Below are 21,700 nucleotides of genomic sequence, written 5' to 3' on the forward strand. Positions count from 1 at the left end.
TGGAGCGGGGCGGGGTGACGCCACATTCACATAGCTCATTCCTCCGGCTGGGAAAAGAGCGGAGGAGAGAAAGTGGGCTGAAAGTAAACAAGGGAGTTTGCCAGAGGAAGCTAAGTGACGATGCAACATTTACACAAAAGACCTTGGGTGGGAAGCGAGGGATGGAAGGGGACGGGATGGAACGCGGAAGGGAGTGGAGGGGATACAGTGGAGAGGTGTGATGTGCAGTGACCCGTACCCTTTGGTGACGCTATGGACCAGGGGCTACGCCTCACTGAGCCCCACTGAGCCGGGCCGAGCCGCCCTGGGCCGTGTTGCTCGCTGGCTGCCTGTGTGACTGGACAGGGTGAGGAAGGTCAGGCAGGAAGGCTGAGGCCACACTAGGCTCTGAAAATGTTTGCTGTGGTCACATTCAGCACCTGCGATGCACTGGCCCTCCACAGAATACATGCGAGTAACATACAAATGAACCAAGTCAAATGGGGCTTTCTGCGCCATCAAAGTCCAGTGCACCATAATGTTCTTTGCCTGTTTTACATGCTGTTTAGAAGAAAACTTCTGTTAAACAGTGTTTGGGCTGTGTTCTGTTAACTGATTTGATTTAGCTGAGGAACAATAACAAATTAATCCTTCCATTTCCAAAGCATACAGAAGAATATCGCCCATAGAAAGTACAGGACATACTTTTGAAGCAATGCCAGGGTCCTATTAAGGCCCTTTTTACAACAGTGGAAGGTGAAGTTAAACAAGACTGAAGATGTCCTTTGCATCCCGTTGTGAGGGCACTGTGTATACTTTGCACTTAAAAGGATGACCTTGCCAGCTAACACTAAAGCATGACATGACAGAACATGAGACACATGCAGAGCTGTGAGATGGATGTTAAACCGTGGCAACTGTCAGTCAGAATGCCTAGGGCCTTGGAGAGAGAACAGCGACACAGGTGTGATGGACTGGGCCCTGAGGTGTCTGTCCAGGGGCCAAGAGACCAAGGGAGGAAGGGAGATATGTTCACTCTCTCCTCTACTTCCCTTCAATTTGTGTAAAAAACTACACAGAACAGATGACCTACATTCAGTTGCACACACACACACACACACACACACACACACACACACCGCACAAACATAGGAGTCTCTGAGGATTCCAAACTGAGAGAGATGGGAGAGGGAGAGATAGAGTTATAGAAAGAGGGAGAAAGAGACGAACAGAGAGAAAAAGTTTGGACGGATAATCCCCATCTTTCCACTTCTCTCTCTCCAGTGAGGGAGTGGTTATATAAAAGACATCTATAATTCTGTTCCATGAACATCAAAGACCAGGCGCCGCCTTGCAATCTGCATATATGCTGCATCCAGGGAACACGAAGAAGAGGGGAGGGGAGAGGTGTGGAGGGGAAGAGAAGGAAGGAGAGATGTTGGAGGCAGAAATACTTTCGAGACAGAGAAACTTCGAAGGACTGACTGCATGCATTTACTTGAAATATCTGAGAAAAAACCCGGTACCATTTTACATGACAGTAGAACGCAGACCAGTGCAACGTATTCAATGCAATTCAACCAGTCCACTGGATAAATCTAAGCAATGTAGTTTTTGGTATTACATAAAACAGCTTGATTATTATACAACCAAAAGTTGAAGATGACAACTATGACCAAGTACAACATTTTAAGCAGCTAGAATACTTACTTAATCTACAAAACTGTTTTATTTTAATTTTATTTTTTATCATGATTAGGCTATGTTGTAAAGTGTTATGCTGTAAGTGTTGTAATGTTGTAAATAAACTATATTATAAGGCCAACCAACAGTAATGTTGCCAGGGTTATGAGACGCTATAAGACGTAACTTGGCTATGATAATGCTATTGCTCAACAAGGCAAATCCTGATAAAAGATGAGACAAGCTGTAACCATGAAGTATCACGGGCAGAGGGTATTTAAATAGAAGTAGGCCTGTGTGTATGCTTCATACATGCAGTAATGCCTAAGATATCAACCAGTGAGAGAACCCGTGTTCTACACTTTTGAGCCTTGTATTGAATAAATGGTGGAGGGATGCCCCCCTGTGGAAAGAATGGTCATAGTGAGAAGTGCGCATTACAGTGTCATATGTGGAAGCAAATCAGTCACATAATGTTTTTAAAAGGCATTGAATACTTAGTATTGAAATTCAAACTCCACCAAATTTGTTGGTTTAGAATTCACCTCTTTAAAACTGAAATGTTAATTTGTAAAAAAACAAAAAATCTGATCCAAAAATGCAAGGTTTGGAAATTCAGGTTGCTCAAATTTGAACAGTACAATTCTGATCCCAATTTTTATTTATTAAGCTTCAGAAATTCAAATGAACATTATTCAAGCTGCTGAAATTCGAATGGTGAAATTCAGATCTCAAAAAGCCGAGCCGAAAAGGTTTGAGGTTCTGAGGCTGATGCATTTCCTGGCAAGACACAATACAGGCCTGCCCAGAACTGCAGCCCCCGTGTAATTTCTGCTCTGTATATCCCAGCATCAAAAGATTCTTACTGTACATTGAAGGGACTAGTATGAGTAAACAGAGTACATTTCATGCATGTGGGACTTTCTTAGTCAGAGTTAGCAGGGGGTGCATTGCCTGTCAAGTCAAAATACTATGAAAGCAAAAAAGTTTTGAGCCCCCCAAAAATTTGGCAAAAATATTTGAGGCAAAGAACATTTTTTTAAATTTTTTATCCAACTTGTTATACATGATAATCACAGTAAAATACATTACCAGCATCACTGTATTGCTTTATAAATGGCCAGACTGTAATGTACAGGGGGGGAAACACTTTCCTTGGGCCTCCAGGGAAATCTGTTCCCCCTGTGTTCTCAGTGTAAAAGACTGATTTATAGATGAAGCTTGTTACACATAATGATCACAGTAACATACATCACTGTATTGGCTTCTAAATGTCCAGATTGTAATATACAGGGGGGATCCAATTTCCTCGGAACTCCAGGGAAATCTCTTCCTTTTACACTGTTTTCTCAGTGTAAAAAAAAGTCCCAGAATGCTGCAGCAGTACTGCGCAGCATGAGTGTCTATCAATATCAGGGTTGACGGGAGCACTGTGACCTTTCACACTGAGAGCACCTTACTGTTCTGGTATCGTGGGCTCTTTTGTCCCATCTTCCTGGAACTGCTGCTGCGCCCTCCCTCAGACATCGTCCTCATTCTCGGTTTCTCCTCCATCTCCACCTCTTCCTGTTTCAGGTTATGGGCGTTCTGACAGTGGCAAGCCCCCTTCTGTAACTGCGTGGTGGGACAGAACCACTTCACCGAGGCGTAGATCAACTCGGCGAGGCTGGAAACGGCCGAAACGACTCCGATGACAAAGTAGAAGCAGAGGAAGATGGTCTTCTCGGCGGGACGAGAAGTGAAGCAGTCCACGGTGTAGGGGCAGGGGAATCGGCTGCAGGGGAACTGGGCCTCCACCGTGAAGCCGTAGAGGTACCACTGGCCCAACAGCATCCCCAGCTCGGCCACCATGCGGAAGGCCACGTTGATGATGTAGAGCCTCCTCAGATGGAGATCCTCCTCCTGGGTGCTGCTGTTCTGCCCGGTGGGGTGAGGGCTGGTGGTCCTCTTGTTGTGGTGGTGCATGGCGTACATGAGGAAGAGTAGCGAAGGTGTGGAGATGAGAACGATGTGGAAGACCCAGAAGCGGTACTGGGAGATGGGGAAGGCCATGTCGTAACAGACTTGCTTGCAGCCCGGCTGAAGGGTGTTACAGGCAAACTCAGCCTGTTCGTCCTCGAAGAGGTCGCTGGCGACGGTGCCCAGGATGAGCATACGGAACACCAGCATGAGCAGGAGCCAGAAGCGCCCCAGCATGGGAGAGTGAACCTGGAGGGCGTCAAAGAGGCCCCCGAGGAAGCCCCACTCACCCATGGCGTGAGTAGCTGGGATCACCTCTGGGGTCAGGAAACCTCGGGCCGTCTGTCTGTTTCACAAGATGTTCTCTCTCTTAGTCCATTTCAGCTTATCCCCAAGAAACAGTTGGACACCACATGCCTGTTCAAAGCTAACTTGTCTCTCCCTAGATGATTGTACTTACTCTTAAACTAATTCAGGACAATTCTAAGATAGCATATTGCACAGTGTAAAACATCTATTTACACATTTCTAAACACGACATTTAACCAATTAGTTTATTTCTGCCCAATTATAAACATGACATTAAAGACAGAATATGATCAAATAAAAATGCTAGCGATGTAACTATTTAAAACCTTGTCCATTAATGATTACATACTTGTGAATACAGGAACGGTCATCCAAATCCATGTAACTCTTAGTACCCCTAGGCCAATCAATTGCCTCTTTTCCATCTATGTCCTTCAGTGACAGAAAACCACAAAGCTTTGACCATTACCGATCAACAAGACATGGTTACAACACACACCACATCGATACACAACCCATAACCTACTCAAGTAACTACCTAACCAGAGATACCTCTCAGCCAACAGGGCATGTCGATGCCTGCTAAACCAGTGGAGCTGGTTTATCTAGTCATAACTCAGCCAAAAATCATTTTACATCCCAAATATCTGATTCTAACACCACTGAGATAGACACTGCTGACAGCACGGTAAATCCATTTGTTTTTTCCCCTCCAACACCAAGATTTCTTCAGTCACAAGAAACGGGTCATCAGCTTGTCCGAGTGTCCATGCATGCCTGTGCACTCACTGGCTGCGTTTAGAGACTGGTCTTGGTGGGTCTAGGGTGGCAACAGCAAGGAAATTCCTACCATGTCCTAATCGGGGCTATCAAAGTCCCAGACAGAAGTCATGTTTACTCTAGCTGGCATGTTCTTGATGAGGTACTTGAAAGCGCTTCCCTAATGACAGGAAGGTTCTGTCTGTAAGTCAAAACTCCAATCAGACAATCAGGAAAAGCTCACATGGGAACACCCATGCGAACATAAAAACACAAGTAACTAAAAGAATCATAGGTGCATTGTATGTAGGTTGGCAGGGTCAGATAATTAGTGTTGCTCGCACAAAATAATTAGAAATATTCCATGTTAGTCAGACTAAATTGAATATAACCTCATTACAAAGGGTGTGTCTGCGATGTCATTACATGTATCCTCTCACAACTGATACTTATCAGCAGTTTGGCACCAGCTCAGTTTGATGAAGATATCTCACTGTAACTTAGACTAGATCATTACCTGGAGTTAGCAGTTTAGCAATTAATCACAATATACAACAAAAGGGTATGCATTTTGTTCCGCAAAAAAAACCTAAAAAACACAGGAGTTCAACATGTGTCAATCACATTTAAGGTCAGTTCTCTTTAAGCAAAAGTTCCTCTTCCCCATTATCTTATTGTTATTAAGCTTATTAGCTCATTAGCTTATATTCTTTATAGAACTTATACTTTATAGAATATAAGCTCATTAGCGTATATTCAACAGTTGTATCTATAAATGTGAACTGCACCCAGAAACACAGCTCATTAGAGGTTGTGTAACTAATCAACTATAATGTAATTTGCCCAAAAGTTAAATGTTAATACACTTTCCTTTCTTGAAAGTCAATGACACAAAGTAGTAATAAATCTTTGACAGAACTTGAGCTAGACAAACATACTTTATTTTTCAAACACAACATCCAATAAAATATTTACAAGACAACACGAATGACAAGCAAGAGAAGTTAGAAAGCCTTATAAAACTAGTCAGAACTCTCCACTGAAACTGGATAACATGGTAGAGATTCTATTTGTAAATAGCAGAGTGCCGTTTTCAAGATGTAAAAAACTATATTTAAAACTGAGGAAAAAAACTCAAACAGAACTTCCTTGTGGGGACACTGACCACACAAGACACTGATTGAGATGAGAGTAGCTCTCTAAAATCCAAACTCTTCGTCAGAATCTGAGTCAATTTTGTAGGTGGCTGGCTTCCTAGCACGAGCTGGCTTACTTCTGGGTGCAGCACTTGCAATTTCGATGTCTGAAACATGGAAGCTATCCTCATCCTCCCACGTCTTGGCTTTCTGAAGAAGGAAACAGAGTATTATTCAATATTATTAGTAGTCAAGTAAACAAATATTGTTTGTTTGTCTGAGATTAGATCTTTTTAGAAGATAAAAACAGTTCTTAGGGGTTGATATTGACAGACTAATAATCAGATTGTCTGTACATACCAGGACAAAGTGAATATGAATCAACGTCTAAAACTGAAATATTAGTGTGGTCTCCCTGACTGACCTTGCTTGTGGTGGTCTTTTTGGCCTTGAGGCGAGACATGAGGTCGCCCGAGCTGCTGTCAGAGTTGTCGCTGTCCTGTTTGCGTTTCCGGGCAGCCGCCTGGGGCTTGGCCTCTTCCTCAGAGTCACTCGTGTCCAGAGAGGGGGCCTTCTTGGCGGCAGTCTTCGACATAGGCTTGGCCTTTGAAAGAGCATCCAGGATGGACGGCTGCTTGGCGCCTGTAAGGAAGACGGGACAAGCAAGACGCCAGGATCAGGAGGAGTTACTGGCTTCACTCCTCCATGAACTCCAAACACGACGAGTACACACGAGAGCAGGGCTTAGTTGGTGGCTCCATCGCTTAGTGCTGCTCAACGTAGGGAACGCATTTGGATATTTATTGCGAAACGCTCATCCAAACAAATCTACGCGTGGCACTGCATGTGCCCTAAGACCGGATGACTTTAAACATCATCCAGTGCCCGGTTCTCAAGATATGTCAGGCCACAGACACACACACACACACACACACACACACACACGAGATGCCGATAAACAACATCTAGAACATAAACAGAATGGTATGTGCCAGATCCCATCAAAAAAGTAACTGTGATACTGGAGCAGAATGTTGTTGTACCTGTGGTCTTCTTCCTGGGTGCAGCAGTCTTTTTGGCAGCCGCTGCAGGCTTCTTTGGGGCAGCCTCTTTGTCCTTGGGAGCTGCCTTGGGCTTGGATGGAAGCTTGGATGGAGGCTTGGACACCACCGGGGCCTCATCTGACTGGGCTACAACACACAACAGTATCATGAGCTAGGCTAGTCTCCTAAAATAACACCAAGCAAACACTGCAACACAGAGCAGTATCATGAGCTAGACTAGTCTCCTAAGATAATACCAAGCAAACCACGTCATGTAGGTTCATTTGAGCAGTAACTTACAGTTGGAGTTACTTTCAGCTTCCTTGACTGTTGACTTCACCACTTTCTTCCTGTAAAAGAGATCATGAAGTGAATGCATTTTTGCACTACTAGTAAATGTGTACATAAAAAAAGGGATATTTAATGCTGAACCACTTTTTTTCCCCCCAGGTTGCACTACTCATTCCCATGCGCCAGGTAAGCTCAGGTCTGCTTTGAACCAGGTGTGTTGGAGAGACTCACGTTGGTTTAGGTGCTTTGAGGTGAGGGGCTGGGGAGTCCACATCACTGTCAAAGGCTGCACTGGGCTCTGGGACAAAACTGTCATCATCATCATCATCCCTGATGGCAGCTGCCTTCCTCTTGGGGGCGCTGTCAAACTCATCCTCACTGCTGGACAGGCTGTACTTCACTGCACCTTGGGGAGTTGAGGGGTAAATGGTTATGTCTGCGCCATCTGAGTCCAATTCAAAATGAAATGCATAAAAATAGCTGGTGGAGGAAATAGGAAAAGTCAACAAGGTCAGTAATCAAGCTATTTGTGATCCGAGACGAAGATTAATGGGAGGGAAGGAAATTGGTCAGGAAAGGATGGCTGGCTTCATCTGCCGTTTCACAAGTCCTGTGTAACAGAGGTTTTCTAGTGAAGCAGGATATAGGACCAAAAGGCCAAAGCAGACAGCGTTTCAATCAGCCGATGTGGTCTGAGATGGTGAGACTCACTTTTGGTTTTGCGCTCGACCTTCTCCCTGGGAGCGAGGACGGGCCTCGCTCCTGCCTCGTCCTCCATCTCTGAGGCCGAGTCATCAGACCAGGGGTTCTTCTTCACCTTGCTCTCCGTGGGTTTGAACTGCAGAGTCGTCTGTTTACCCGACTTTGCGGCTGCTGGCCAGAGGACCATATTGACATTAACGCAGGGTTCAGTTGCTTCAAGACAAGATCCACTTCATGACTACAGGCAAATCGGTTTGTTTTTGGCAATCCTCATATTGTATAGAGCTATATTTTATGACAGTTTTGAAGCATGCATTGTCATTATGAATGAATACAATGTATTTAAAAAAATATAGAAAAAAACATCCAACGTTTTATAAAATGTCAGGAGACTCGGGGTGGGGCCATCTCTGTAAGACAGAAGAACCCAGACGTGGCCTAACCTTTCTCCTTGGCAGGAGCCTTGGGCTTCTTGGTGATCCTTGTCGCCAGGCTGGCCTCCTCCCCGTTCTCCTCTCCCTCGTCCATGAACTCCATCTTCTTCACCACCTCCTCCTAGACACAGGACATGCAACATCCTTCAAGTCTTCCCGTTCAACAATTTGAAAGAATTTGATCCAAACATGAGCCATTTTTTAAATAAAACATATATTGTTAAGTTGTGTTTACATATATTGTATTCATTTGAATCGTGACATCCAATACTATGCATCATGATGAAGCCCTGTTGGTCTGACATAAAAATGGCCGCCCGACTGACCTTGATCTTCTTCCCTTTGGCCTTCTTGCTGGCGTCGGCCTTCATGGCGCTGGTGATGCGTGGGATGACCCGGCGTCCCTGTGGCGTGGGCAGAGTCTCCTGCTTCACCTTCACTCCCTTGCCCCGGCCCGTCTTGCCCTTAGTTTGGAGCACGGGGCCAGTGTCCTTCTCGCTTTCCTCCACGCGCTGAAGATAAACATGACAAAACACAAATTAAATCAGCGATGACTAGAGCAGTGTCATGGAGGGGGCTGTGTCGTGGAGGGGGGAGGCTGTGTCTTGGAGGGGGGGGGGGTCGTGGAGGGAGGGGCTTTGTCATGGAGGAGGGGGCTGTGTCGAGGAGGGGGGGCTGTGTCGTGGAGGGGGGGGCTGTGTCGTGGAGGGAGGGGCTTTGTCATGGAGGAGGGGGCTGTGTCGAGGAGGGGGGGCTGTGTCGTGGAGGGGGGGGCTGTGTCGTGGAGGGAGGGGCTTTGTCATGGAGGAAGGGGCTGTGTCGAGGAGGAGGGGGGGCTGTGTTGTGGAGGAGGGGCTGTGCTGTGGAGGAGGGGCTGTGTTGTGGAGGAGGGGCTGTGCTGTGGAGGAGGGGGCTGTGTCACCTCCATCTCCTCAGTAAAGAGCGTGAGATCCTCCTTCCACAGGTCAGCTGGGTTCTTCTTCTTAAGTGTGTTTAGCTCAGTCATCTACAGAGAAAACAAACACAAACAGGACATACAGAGCCAAATGAGCTCTCTCTTTCAAACTATTCAGAAGAGCTCCAAAATATCAGGGACAGTGATCTCAAACAAATACAAAAACAGCAGATTGAACCAAGCCAGCACCGATGGCAAACAGAAATGTGTGGATGTATTAGGAAGTTAAGGAGATATTAGGAAGCCGGTTAGCTAGGAAGGCCACCCCGATGGAGAGCTAGAGGGCCACACCTTGCTGTCTCTCTGCTTGCACAGCTCCTCCTTCTTCTCCTTAGTGAGGTACCACATGGGCATGTTCAGTAGGTAGTTGTAGTCTGGCCCAGTGCTGTCCTCCTTCTCCTCCTCCTCCTCTTCTTCCAAGTTCTCCTCCTCAGGCTTTAACAGCCCGGGGAAAAGAGGGTCAATGGTCACTTGAGCCCGAAATACTTTTCTGTCAACTGCTACTGCCGTACCAAGTCTACAAGCAGTTAACAAGGCCTGGCATCGGATGAGAACCAGCCCAGCGTTCCTCACCTTCTCCTGAGCCTGCTTCCAGGCCTTGACAGGGTCTGAGTCGTAGCCCATCTGCTGCAGCATGCGGATCAGCTCCTTCTTAGGTTTGTTCTCTGGAGCGAGAGGAAAGGGTAAGGTTTGTTGAAGTCAAAGTAGAAATGGGATTGAACAGCCTGAGACATTCCCTTGCACCTTCCACTGAACCCTATCTGTCCCCTGGCACCCGGGGGCGGGCACTCACCAATGACCAGCTTGCCCTCGATCTTCTCCAGGATGAAGCGGGCCTGGTTGGTGAGCCTGGCAGCCTCGGCTCCCAGCATGCCGAGCAGCCAGTCCTTCCGGAGAACGTAGTACTTCATCCTCAGCTCGAAGAAGTCCTTCAGGATCTCCTGCACGGACTCGTACTTCTTCAGACTGCCCACATGGTCAAACAACACCTGGGTGGGACATTTGAAATGTTCCAATTAGTGTTAGCTTAATACTAGCTGTCGTCTTCAGAATCACAACTCGGTTTATTTGCCATGTAGGTTTACACAAACAGGGAATTTACTGTGGCAGGAAGGTGAAAACAATAAACATATACAGATCTTAAATTAAGTAAAAAAAAAAAAAAGTACAACAATAGTCTAACTAAATCTAAGAACGAAACAATCTAAGAAATAAAATCATGGTTATAATGGTATAGAAGGTTATATAGAGCCAGGTTTCTCTAAACCATGTGGAGAACGCTGCAGAACAGCAGGTGCAGGGGAGGCTGGTTACCATGGAGTTACAGGTGAAGGGGTTCTGCAGCTTGAAGACCTTGTGCAGCCCCGCTGCCTCTGCCTCCCTCAGCCTCTCCTCGGTCATCTTGACCACGAAGCGCACCGTGGTGTCCGTGTGGTACTCCTTGTAGTCAGTGATCAGGGGGGCCACCTTCTCAGTGCCGTTCAACATGGCCTCCAGAACGTTCTCCTTGTAGGTCTACCAGCACCGCCAGGGAAAGGCACAGATCACAATCACTTTTTTTTCTACCTGTGACAGGAAGCTATGCTGCCAACACAGGCGAAGGCGATATCATAAAGACATGGCTGATGTACTAACCTGTGTCCAGGTCTTCACAGGCAGCTCAGAGATCTCGATGGTGGTGGAGTCTATGATGGCCACCTCTCCACTAATCATGTACTGGTTTGACGCCAGATGTTCAATGGTGCCTTTGAAGCCCTTGAAGCTGGGAATCTGGAAACAAAAAACACACCTCTTAGCTTAGCGACAACCAATCCCTGGCACTGATCACGGGGTCACCGCGGCAACCTGACTGACCATGGGCAGGGGCTCCTCCCCGTCGATCATGCGGTGGATGTTGCTGACGATCTCCCGGACGTTGTAGTTGAGGATGCGAGTGGCCCAGCCCGTGCCGATCCCGTCCACGCCGTTCACCAGCACGGTGGGGATGATGGGCATGTACCACTCGGGCTCCACGCGGAGGTTGTCGTCGTAGTTGTACTTGAGCAGGTTGTCGTCGACGGGGGGGAAGAGGAGACGGGTCAAAGAGCTGCAAAAGAAAATATGACATGTGGTTAAGTCCCTAAAACTATTAACAGTATGTGTATGGTCACTCCACATGGCTATACAGTGTATATCTAGATTTTCTCTGGATGTTTCTTGTATGTGTGTGTGTGTGTTGACAGGTACTGACCTGAGCATGGTGAAGATGTATCGAGGGCTGGCAGAGTCCTTGCCCCCGTGCAGACGGGTCCCAAACTGGCCCAGCGGCTGCAGCAGGTTCAGGTTGTTGCTGCCCACAAAGTTCTGGGCCAGACCAATGATGGTCATCATCAAGGACATCTAACGGCAGGGAGAGAGAGAGAGATCACAGGACATGAGATACATGGAGGGATGGAATCAAAGATTTGTTTTTGTGTGTGTGTGTGTGTGTGTGACTGGGATGTTGCTACTTGTTACGTAGCATACGTAGTATGTTCATCTATGACCTAGTCTCACTGGAAGGGTGTGGATGTCACCACTGAGGTATCCAGTGTGGTAGTCTCACCTCTCCGTGGTGGTAGGCTGACATCTCGGCCACAGAGCCAGCCAGCTGGGCCACCTTGACCTCCCGCTTGTCGTTCCTCTTCAGGCAGCAGAACATCACCTTCCTCTGGCCCGGCTTCAGACCTGACACACACACACACACACATTTCCAGATTCATTCATAGCACTCAATTTGCCTTCGAAAGAAAATAATACTAGAAAAGAATACTAGCTTGTGAAAGTGCAAACATGGCCCGAGAGGACAAGGGGGGGAGGGGGGGGGGCCAAAGCATGTTTTAGAGGGATCAGTGGCTTTGTGTGTCCCACTCACCGTCAACCAGACAGGGGATGGACCTCTCGTTGTCAGAGTTGGAGAAGAGCACCAGCTCCTTCATGACAAAGTCGTTGTAGGACAGAGACTTGGTGGTCTTACCATACAGGTATTCCTGATGACGAGGGACACCAAAAAGAAAAAAGGTTACCAAGTCCTAAATAATGACATTCGATTGTTTGGGGTGACTGAGGGACTTCCGGGTGACGTGACAACACTGGAGGTTGTGGATCGGTCGTACCTCAGGTAGATTGTGCTCTTTGCGCTGGCGTCGGTTGACCATGAAGTTGGTGAGCCACTCTTTACGCTCTTCAATCTTCTTCTTGCTAAAGGCCTGGGGAAGGAAAGGGAGGTTTTAGAACAAGATAGAGAATGTACTTCTGCAAACTAGCTTTCATGATCATGGAAAATACACTTAAGAATCCTTGTCAGGAAAATGTTCCTGTCAATAATTCAGATAGTGGACAGACAATACAAACCCCACAAAGGAGCATGAGTTTTCAAAACATTTGAGTAAAAGGAGGTGTCTTTTCCCCCTGAATATTAAAGCCCTTTACCAGGGTAATAGCCTCATCGTCTTGAGGCCCGGCGTACTTGAAAGGGATGCGGTGTCTCTGCATGTCAGAGAAGTACTCCTTGGCCTCTTTCGAAGTGCTGGTACCCAAACCTGCGCACACACACGTGAAACGTACAGACACACAGGGTGAGTATGAGGGTCCAGGCTCACTGGACACTAACGTATTCATGCTCAGATAAGTAGACCAGGTATGAAACAGCTGCTTACATGTTGAGCTTCACTACCACACAGGGGTTCGAGACAAACCTTTGTAGTATTTGACTTTCCAAGATTTGATGTTTGACTGGGCATCCTTCCACTCCTCAAACTCGGGGATGCTGTAGAAGGACAGCTCCTCCTTCTTGTGAGTGGCCTGAGGAAAGGAAGGGGGGGTTGTGTTTACAAATTCAACTCTAGTAGTGCCTGTTACTATAGCTTGCCTATAGATTCATGTTATGATATGTGGGGGTGTAAAACAAATGAGACAAGTGAGAGTAGACTGGTCGAATCACAGCCCCCAGTGTCAGACTGTACCACTTACCTTGATGATGGGGGTGATGAACTCCTCGAGGAAGTTGTGGCGCAGCAAAGAGGGCCAGTTGTGGTGGATGAAGTTGATCAGAAGCCCCTTGATGTGAGACCCATCCTGGTCCTGTCCACATTGAAATGACGACAACAATTAAGGGCAGTTAATGACAGTACAAAGCTCCTTACCAGCAACACAACAGACAAATTATATTTCTATTCTATTTCCTAAGTATGTAAATGTAAGTGTCCCCAGGTTAGAAGTGTACAGCTCTGAGGTGGTGCAGACCTGATCTGTCATGATCATGAGCCGGCCGTAGCGCAGGGTCTTCAGCGAATCAGGGTCGCTGTAGTTCTTCTTGTACTGAAGCCCGAGGATTTTGATGATGCTGTTGATCTCTGCATTCTCCATGATCTGAGGACAGACATGCATTTACTCTCTCCGCTACAGGAGGGACAAATCTCCATGCCTTTGACCATCGCAAACTGGGCATTGGCCTAGATTCTTAAAATGGCCCATAGTGTATTTATTGTGGTGGTATGCATGCTGTTGAAGAGGGTCTGACCTGTTTGTGCGTGGCCTCCCGGACGTTGAGAAGTTTCCCCCTGAGAGGGAAGACCCCGTAGTGGTCTCTGCCCACCACGCCAAGCCCGGACACGGCCAGGGTCTTGGCCGAGTCTCCCTCAGTCAGGATCAAGGTGCAGGAGGAGGAGTTTTTACCACCTGGGTGGGAGGACAGGAGACACTGCTGCTTTAAACTGCATATTTCCATGATGGAACAAATACAGGAAATCTGTTAAATTGGTTTTTCTAAATGAAATCCACTTCAGGAAAGCTGTGGAAGTTCTCTAAATGAGACAGAACGGGACGATCTCTTCAGTATTGAAAAAAACCTGACAGTTAGACAGGCAAATGTTCTTGAAATGGGATTATATTTAGTGGCAATGCACATGGCCAGAGCTAAGATACTGATGAGGATGAAGAGTGGAAGATGTACCTGCGCTATTGGCGTCATCCAGCTTGGGAACTCCCTTAATCTTAGTGTGTTTGACAGCGGAGCACTTCTGGTTGAGCTGGGTCTGAGCTTTGAACTTCACCCAGTTCATGATGCTCTCCACGATCCCACTAGAGGCAGCCTGGATGAAGGGAAGAGGACCACACATGAGATTAGCCCCAATTATAGAAAAGTTGTGTACTTACAAAGTTTAGGTTCTTTAGGGGAGAACAGAGAGCAAAGAGAAGCGAACCAAGCGTGTTTTGTGAAAGCAAAGCAGTGCTATATAGAGGTAGAATTGTTGTTTTCTGACCTGCTTGAAAAACTTGTCACTGAGTGGGCATGTGGAGCCGAAGCTTTTCTGCTGTAGGGTCATGTTCTCCTTGGTCTGGGAGTCAAAGCTTGGGTTCTCAATCAGGCAGTTAATAAACAGCCACATGTGGTTCTTCACCTGGTGGATTAAGAAGATTCACATTATAAATCCTTAAGTATCAGAAGACATGGCTCATCATACTACTACTACTACTACTACTACTACCACCACCACTACCACTACTACCACTACTACCACTACTACCACGTGAGTTGAAACAGTGGGTCAAATTCTGTACCTGGAAAGGCTTCACGATCACCCCAACCTTGTTCTTCTTCTTAACCACCTCTATCAGCTTGGACACGATCTGCTCTGACACATACTCAGTGTGCCGTCCTCCCTGGGGACAAAAGAGACAATTACACACTGAACATGTCTGATGAATGCTCTGAAATGGACAGAGGAAAAAAAACAACCCAAACAAATCCAAAGTTTCAGCCGTTAGCGGTGACCGAGTTACCTTGGTAGTGGCGATGCTGTTGACAAAGCTGACTTGCTGGAAGCCCTTCTCACTCATGGTGAGACAGACCTCCCAGCGATCGTTGACCGCCTCATGGATCACAGTCAAAGGGGTGCCCTGCTCATCTACCTTGTCCTTCAGGTACATGTCCACGTAGTTACGGAAAGTGGTCACCTGGACGAGGACAGCATGGAGAGATGGCAGTTGGGGATCACTTTGGAAGTCCAACCAATTGTGCCAACTTTCTTCACAAAGAGATTTCGATCCTTGATTTAGTTTTTTTTTTTTTTTTTCTCAATTTTTTTTCCTCGACACAAAATCTCTGTCACTGCACAAGAGCTTGTAGGAGTGTCAGGAGGATGTAAACTGCACTTACAGGAAGCCTCTTGCCATTGAGGAACACACGGACCCCCTTGGAGGAGCCAGCGATGTCATAGGCACGGCGGGTCAGCAGGGCCACTGTGTCCTTGTCCAGGACCTGCATCTTGAACTTGGACAAGTCCGGTTGGAAGGTTATGCAGGTGTACTCCTCCCCGTCAAAGGGTTGGATCTTAGAATCCCCAGTCCGGCCCATGTTGTCATACCATGTCTGGGAAACAACGTCATGTGTCAGGATAAACAAAACAGGCATCTTATAGACACGGAGGACAAGATTTTTATAAGGTCATCTTGGTTAAGGTTGTCACCCCACCTGCTTAAAGCACTTCTTGGATTCCTTGCAGGCAGTCTCCACAGTGAACTTGGTGCTGAAGATGTTGCACAGCTTAGCACCATAACCGTTACGTCCACCTGAAGTTGAAAGGTATCAATTAAATACATGAATCTTAAAAAAAAAAAAAGAAAAAAAAAAAGTCAATTTTGCAGTGTAATTTGACATGAAGAATAAAATCTTCCTTAAGCCTTACCGGTGACCTTCTTTTGATCATCGTCATAGTTACTGGAAGTGAGTAGCTGTCCAAAGATGAGGGCAGGAACAAAGACTTTCTCAACCTTGTGCAGCACCACAGGGATGCCCTTTCCATTGTTCCACACGCTGATGATGTTGTTCTCACTTAAAAACAACACACACAACACTCACAATTTAAAAAGAAGGCAACGTTTGCTGGAGAAAGGTTTTTCCTCTCTACATTAGGTTGGAGAGATAAAGCATCATGAAGTGATACTTACGGGTCTAGAGTGACCTTGATGCAAGTCATTGATTTATCCCTCTGCTTGTTATCTGCAGCATTTACTGTGGTAGAAAGAAAACAGGAAATGGTCACTGACTATTATAGTCATTTATTATATTCTTATATTATAGTCATTTATAGTCACTGTAATGTGTACCACAACTATAATAGTTGTGGTACACATAACAGTTTCTCATTCCAGATGTTTTCAGTCCAATAAAGGATACATTTCTGAACGCTTTTGTGACATGGTTGTTGTTTTGTGGTGCTCACCAAGGATCTCGTCAAAGATCTTGTAGAGACCTGGCACATAGGTCACAGAACGACAGTTCAGTCCAACATCTTCATCGAACACCCACAATTGCTGATGAGAAGATGCAAACGAGACATTAATAACATTTTACGGTAGCATTTCTGAATGTTTTTTTTATTGACATTGAGAGAAATAACCTTGAATGATGATTCTTTCTAATTTCATTCCTATATCTCCTTATCAAGCACTGAGTGTAGTGTGTAAAATACCCATGTGGCAACAAGTCTCAAATTTCGAGCCTCGATGCAAACTAGTTATGTTTTATGATGCAGGGAAACCCTGTGATGGGTACTACAGACTGCTTTTCAAATGACCTGCGTGACAGGCTCCACGGAGCCTATATAGGTATCTGGACGGAGGAGGATGTGCTCCAACTGGGTTTTCTTCTGGTAGATCCTCTCCACTGAGAGACGGTTGGGATCCTTTGTTTTCTTCTCCGCTATTTTGTTCTCAGACTGGATCTGGAAAACACTCTGGGAAAGAGGCGTGGTGTCAGTTCAGTCGTTGACCAGTAGGTCTAGTGTTATTTATACTACATTTGTCCCAAGGGACTAGCATTAGCAGTACTCCGGTAGCACCATAACAGTAGGTAACTAGTTTGCCAGTAGAGTTCATTGATCAGAAAGGCAACAGAATGATCTTGCAATCTACTTGCAAGGAGCTGTGCATGACTGGTTGCAATGTAACACATGCTAGATAACTGAATAATCTGAATAATTAATTTGCAAATACACGCAACGCTGTAAAATTACAGGAAAGGCCATGTGTATAGATAGCTCATTATCTAACCTATATACCTTTTAGATAGCACTAACTAACAAATCACACTATTTACGTGAACATTGATGTCGTTTGCGCTAGCGTATGAGATTGAAATTGAATTTAAAACGACAGAAAATCACTAGATAGTCAGTAGTTGCAAGTTTGATTAATATAGCTAAGCTAATGCTGTTGCTAAACTTTTTAAGTAGTAGCGCTAGTAGTCTTTTAATGTTAAGACTACAGCAGGCTGGCCAGCTCTGGCTTAGCTAGCTCTAGCTTTAGTCTACGAACTTACCTTCAGTGGTTCGGACATGTTGGAGCTGTTTTATCCTGTATCTATCAAATATAAGACTCACTATCTTGCTACCCGATCCCAGTAAGGTTAGACTAGCAACAGCACTGCGCCCTTCGTTGTTGGTGTTTCGAATATTTTTCCTTTCGTCCCGCCAACTAGCGCAACCAATTACACAGAAGAGAACGTCATCGTAACTAATCTTAACCAATGATATTACAGATATACCGCCATCGTTACAGCAAATCCGTGAGGCAGGAAGGAACGATACAGCCCACCAACTTCGTATTTTTGGCCGCTAGTAGTAACATCAAAAACATTTAATTGACGTCCTTCTTCTTTGGTAACACCCCGCGTAAAAACACAAGACAGAACATAATCTATATATTATTTTATTTTTGATCTGTCATCACATACAAGCATAGTATTTGAAACATTCAAATTAAGAATGCCAATTCTCAACATAAACCATGTATTTTACTTTGGATTAATTCAGTTTTTGCGAAATAAGAAGTGTGTAAAAGTCCAAGACGATGTCATTCCTACCTACAATGCTTTGATGAGTATATTGTATTAAAAACATGAGTATATAAAATATCAATTTGACCAGAAGATGGAGCTCCTCCACTGTCCTCGAGCTTAGAGAACGTATCTACGAGTTGTTGACTTAATGAGCTGCACGGTTGAAGGCTTCTCAATAGCAAATGGGTTTATCTCCACCCCAGTCTGGGTGGTAATGGTATTATACCCCTGGCCCAGTGTTTCTCCTGCTAAGCATTATGAAGACTTCTTGCAGCTTAATTATTACTGTGTTGTCAGGCAACACTGTAGCTACATATCTGATATCAGCTGCTACTGGTCAAGTGCTGGGTGATGTCTAATATCGATGGTACAAGATGAACAGACCATGATAGTATAATTACATTGTGGGAGTTGGCACCAGCACAGACCTAATTGGGATGACGGTACTAAAGCTGTTATGAACTGACTGCACAACTTCTATGCTCAAAAGTTAATGCCAGGAGGCAGGAGTGTGAGAGAGATTTTTGAGTTTGGAAAAGCAAGATGGTGGCCGTTTTTATTCAAGTAATCAAGAGGAAAGGGTCAACCTGACTATCCATCTTGTAACACTTGGGATGACACAACAATTCCAGCTCACTCTCTTACATACACACACAAACACACTATTTTTACATCTCTCATTCACTCATTTTTACACACACACGCCAAGATACACACACACACATAAGTATCTGAAAATAGTAACCTATTTGATGTTGTTGAAGGACATTAGTGATGTAGTGAGACGGACACTCACTCACTGCCTGCCTTCCTGTTCATTTATTAATGGCATGTTAGCGAGGTCTTGATGCAGTCTGACTGTTGTGGCAGCAGGGGAGACGGAAACTGGATTTGTTGCAGAACTGCGGATAGCTGTCTAGCAGGGCTCTCTGGACTGGTTTGATGTTCCATATCAGCTAAGGATAGCGGTGGACTGAGGATAGAAGTTCACAAGCATAAAAATAATTTCCCAGAGCAATTGACAAAAGATTGTTCAGGTTGTGTAACTCCATTCGTCTGAGCTCCAGGTCTCTTACAGGTCTCTTTTCAAAAGTCAAGGAACAAGAGACATCCAACATATTTGTGTGTGAAATCCCAACATGTCAATGTTCATGAATGAACTTCCATGAACTGTGATATGCTTCTAAACCTGTGGCCTAGTTTACCAAAATACATTTGGAATTTAAATTCAAGTCACATAAATAAACCACAAACATTTGACACATCAAAAATGTTACACTGTACAGTTTTTTGAAGGGATCACTAAACTGTTGTGTACAACTACTCTTCTGACATGACCTTTGTCAAAGTCGCGAGAGTCCAAACCTATCCCTTTTTTCCTTTGTGACTGTACGGAAAGGCACAATGAAATTGAGAAATATTAATCTTTCTAAAAGGGCAGTAGGAAATAGGGTCAGGCATACCTTTCCTGTGATGCAGGGCAATAACTTGATAGATTAACATTTGAGGTACAGCACGCTTTTGAAACATCAGTGAGGCCACATTTTCCTACCTGGCTGTATAAAAACATACAGCACTGCTAACTAAAAAGGATCAAGTCACCATGAATATGAAATCTCAGCTTTGAACTAAATTTACATCAAAAGTGTTTTTCTAACCAATTTCGACAGGCTTTCTTTATTTCTGACTGATTGATACACAAATTACTACTGAGGCACAAAGGGGACTGAGAACCTTAGAATGTGTGTTTATTGTGAATCAATATGTATGTGTAAACTGAACATCTTCGAAAAACCATTAGACTCCACTTCATCCATAAATAGTCTTGAGGCACAATCACAACTGTCTTGCTGGGACCATTAACACAGGCAGCAATGTGATAAACAGCCAGGTAGTAACATCTCTGTGCCATAATCTGTTTAAGTCAATAGGGATTTCTTCCATCAATATTAAGACATGGCAACTATAAATACAGTTTCTGCTAACATTATTCGCAGTATTCCCAACAGATGTTGTCTTCCTGGGGTGGTGTTAGGGAATTTCTTTTATACCTTCTTTTGTCATTTTTGATTAAAAAATTTAATCAGGCATATAAATAAATAAATAAATGGGGCATAAAGTCATATTCACAAAGAGAAGACTGCCTTTGATCTTGCACAGTGACTAGCAAGGGTTGGCAGTGAGCAGCTAAGAAAGTAAGGGAGAGAGAGAAAGAGAGCGAGAGAAATGTGGATAGGACCGGTTCTCATTAACAGCCCTGTTTTGGTTTCTGTGCCATTGCAGCTATGGCAGATTCCGACCCACACTCCAATGTCGTTGACGCAACTTTGGAGCAACATCCCTGTCGTCATATTTGACACTTTGTCTCCCCAGTTTAGACCTAACACTAGCTGGCAGGTACGTCCATGTGAGTATGTCAGCGTTATAGATCCAAGCCTTTGTGGACTGGGAGGAGGGAGAGAGAGGATCTTTGATGAGCTTTGAGTGCAGTCTCTATGTTGAGTATCCTGATAATGCACATTGTATCCTTCCTTCCATCCATCCGCCCACATCTGCTGAGTTTAAGGCGTAATCTGATGCTACAGGAGCCTATGACTGACGCCAGAGCACTCTCTCTCCCTCAGTCCACGAGACGCTAATCACATTTTCTGCCGTTTCATCTTTACATGCTCCATTTCGTATCGCTGCAACTAATTGACATTGAAATCTACATAAATCCACCCATCACTGGGCTGTAATTATGTGGCATATAGCATCCAAGTGACATATTTAATCCCAGAGCAGAAACACACTGTACATTCAGATATACACTGCCTGGCATTGATTTGCAGGTTTTGGGGGCCTGAGGCAAACGTCAAGGTGGAGTTCTTTATTGATTTCAATTCCATTAATACCTTTTGACTGCTTGCTTGGCAGGCACTCCCTGTGCCCATATCTGTTATCACAGTGGGTTTGATTGGGCTTCTTTATCGGTTGGCAGCAGGCAGGAAGAGGACCGGAAGATAGCCAAAGATCCACAGCACTGTACTGATATAACAACCTGCAGATCAAACTTGATTAGTCAAACACACATTCTTCTAGAGAACTGCATTTTTTGTTTAAGTGTGTGTTCAGGTGTGTGTTTGTATGGATGTAGGTACCTGTGTGCATTCTTTTATGTTCTGCATGTTATGTGTGTGTGCACGTTGTATCGACTGTGTGTTTGTTCCATCTCCCCAGTTGAATATTATAAGGCCCCACCTCAGAATGAATAAGATAACGACACACGTATCTATTTACTTGTGCAAGCTTAGCATAGCATTAATCAAATTACGTTATAATTGAGTTACACTAATGTAATCTCACAATATCTCAGATCGTATAAAATTGGAAGAAACAACATAAATATATCCTTTGTACATAAGCATAAAACACATTATCTGCACCTTAGCTTTCATCATAACATTTGTAATAAAACATTGAGATTAAGCTTCAATAGGCCTAGCCTCTCGTCGTGTCTCTGCCAATTTCTGATAGCTCCAGCATGTTGCTTAGTTTTCTGGTTGCGTGGAAACTAAAAAGGCTGCACTGAGCGAGCACTCAACTGAATG

At 45.0% G+C, this 21,700-nt stretch overlaps 2 protein-coding genes and 1 long non-coding RNA gene across 5 annotated transcripts; all 3 read right to left on the reverse strand.

Annotated features, from left to right (window-relative positions):
* Positions 1–3,102: 3,102 nt before the first annotated feature.
* Positions 3,103–4,311, reverse strand: LOC146259645 (gap junction delta-3 protein-like). Its single transcript, XM_084670815.1, has 2 exons — positions 4,280–4,311; positions 3,103–3,967 (listed from the first exon to the last, which is right to left on the reverse strand). The coding sequence occupies exons 1-2, from the start codon at positions 4,309–4,311 to the stop codon at positions 3,103–3,105; spliced, it is 897 nt and encodes a 298-aa protein (XP_084526941.1).
* Positions 4,312–5,608: 1,297 nt separating this feature from the next.
* Positions 5,609–17,750, reverse strand: top2a (DNA topoisomerase II alpha). Of its 2 annotated transcripts, none has more exons than XM_084670630.1 (35): positions 17,592–17,750; positions 16,849–17,007; positions 16,495–16,585; positions 16,220–16,283; positions 15,958–16,103; positions 15,744–15,841; positions 15,429–15,641; positions 15,053–15,226; positions 14,831–14,932; positions 14,533–14,670; positions 14,223–14,361; positions 13,791–13,948; positions 13,514–13,639; positions 13,241–13,351; positions 12,967–13,072; positions 12,701–12,810; positions 12,385–12,477; positions 12,144–12,258; positions 11,835–11,956; positions 11,481–11,629; positions 11,105–11,336; positions 10,886–11,020; positions 10,565–10,765; positions 10,044–10,239; positions 9,824–9,915; positions 9,542–9,685; positions 9,218–9,301; positions 8,622–8,807; positions 8,305–8,416; positions 7,871–8,029; positions 7,391–7,565; positions 7,169–7,218; positions 6,869–7,015; positions 6,250–6,467; positions 5,609–6,035 (listed from the first exon to the last, which is right to left on the reverse strand). In XM_084670630.1, the coding sequence occupies exons 1-35, from the start codon at positions 17,607–17,609 to the stop codon at positions 5,889–5,891; spliced, it is 4,710 nt and encodes a 1,569-aa protein (XP_084526756.1). In that variant the 5' UTR covers positions 17,610–17,750; the 3' UTR covers positions 5,609–5,888. The 2 variants fall into 2 exon arrangements, with proteins under 2 accessions (XP_084526756.1, XP_084526755.1); XM_084670629.1 differs by having other exon boundaries at positions 7,871–8,032.
* Positions 17,751–18,868: 1,118 nt separating this feature from the next.
* LOC146259647 (uncharacterized) lies at positions 18,869–21,674 on the reverse strand. Of its 2 annotated transcripts, XR_014729631.1 has the most exons (4): positions 21,536–21,649; positions 21,251–21,350; positions 21,005–21,150; positions 18,869–19,083 (listed from the first exon to the last, which is right to left on the reverse strand). It is a non-coding gene; the product is annotated as an uncharacterized LOC146259647 (long non-coding RNA). The 2 variants fall into 2 exon arrangements; XR_014729632.1 differs by lacking the exon at positions 21,251–21,350 and having other exon boundaries at positions 21,536–21,674.
* Between the last annotated feature and the right edge of the window lie 26 nt (positions 21,675–21,700).

Source organism: Hypomesus nipponensis, chromosome 13 (genome assembly GCF_054491055.1).
Source record: "Hypomesus nipponensis isolate SF chromosome 13, ASM5449105v1, whole genome shotgun sequence".
NCBI lineage: Eukaryota > Metazoa > Chordata > Actinopteri > Osmeriformes > Osmeridae > Hypomesus > Hypomesus nipponensis.

Bases quoted from the DNA above. Each gene is read 5' to 3' on its own strand.
- top2a (XM_084670629.1), bottom strand. The intron at 11,630-11,834 runs GTGAGACTACCA...CCCTGCCGTTAG, and splicing joins CAGCCTACCACCACGGAGAG to ATGTCCTTGATGATGACCAT. The intron at 7,016-7,168 runs GTAAGTTACTGC...TGTGTGTTGTAG, and splicing joins AGCTGAAAGTAACTCCAACT to CCCAGTCAGATGAGGCCCCG.
- LOC146259645 (XM_084670815.1), bottom strand. From the start codon at position 4,311: ATGGATTTGGATGACCGTTCCTGTATTCACAA. The intron at 3,968-4,279 runs GTATGTAATCAT...CTTGTGAAACAG, and splicing joins GACCGTTCCTGTATTCACAA to ACAGACGGCCCGAGGTTTCC.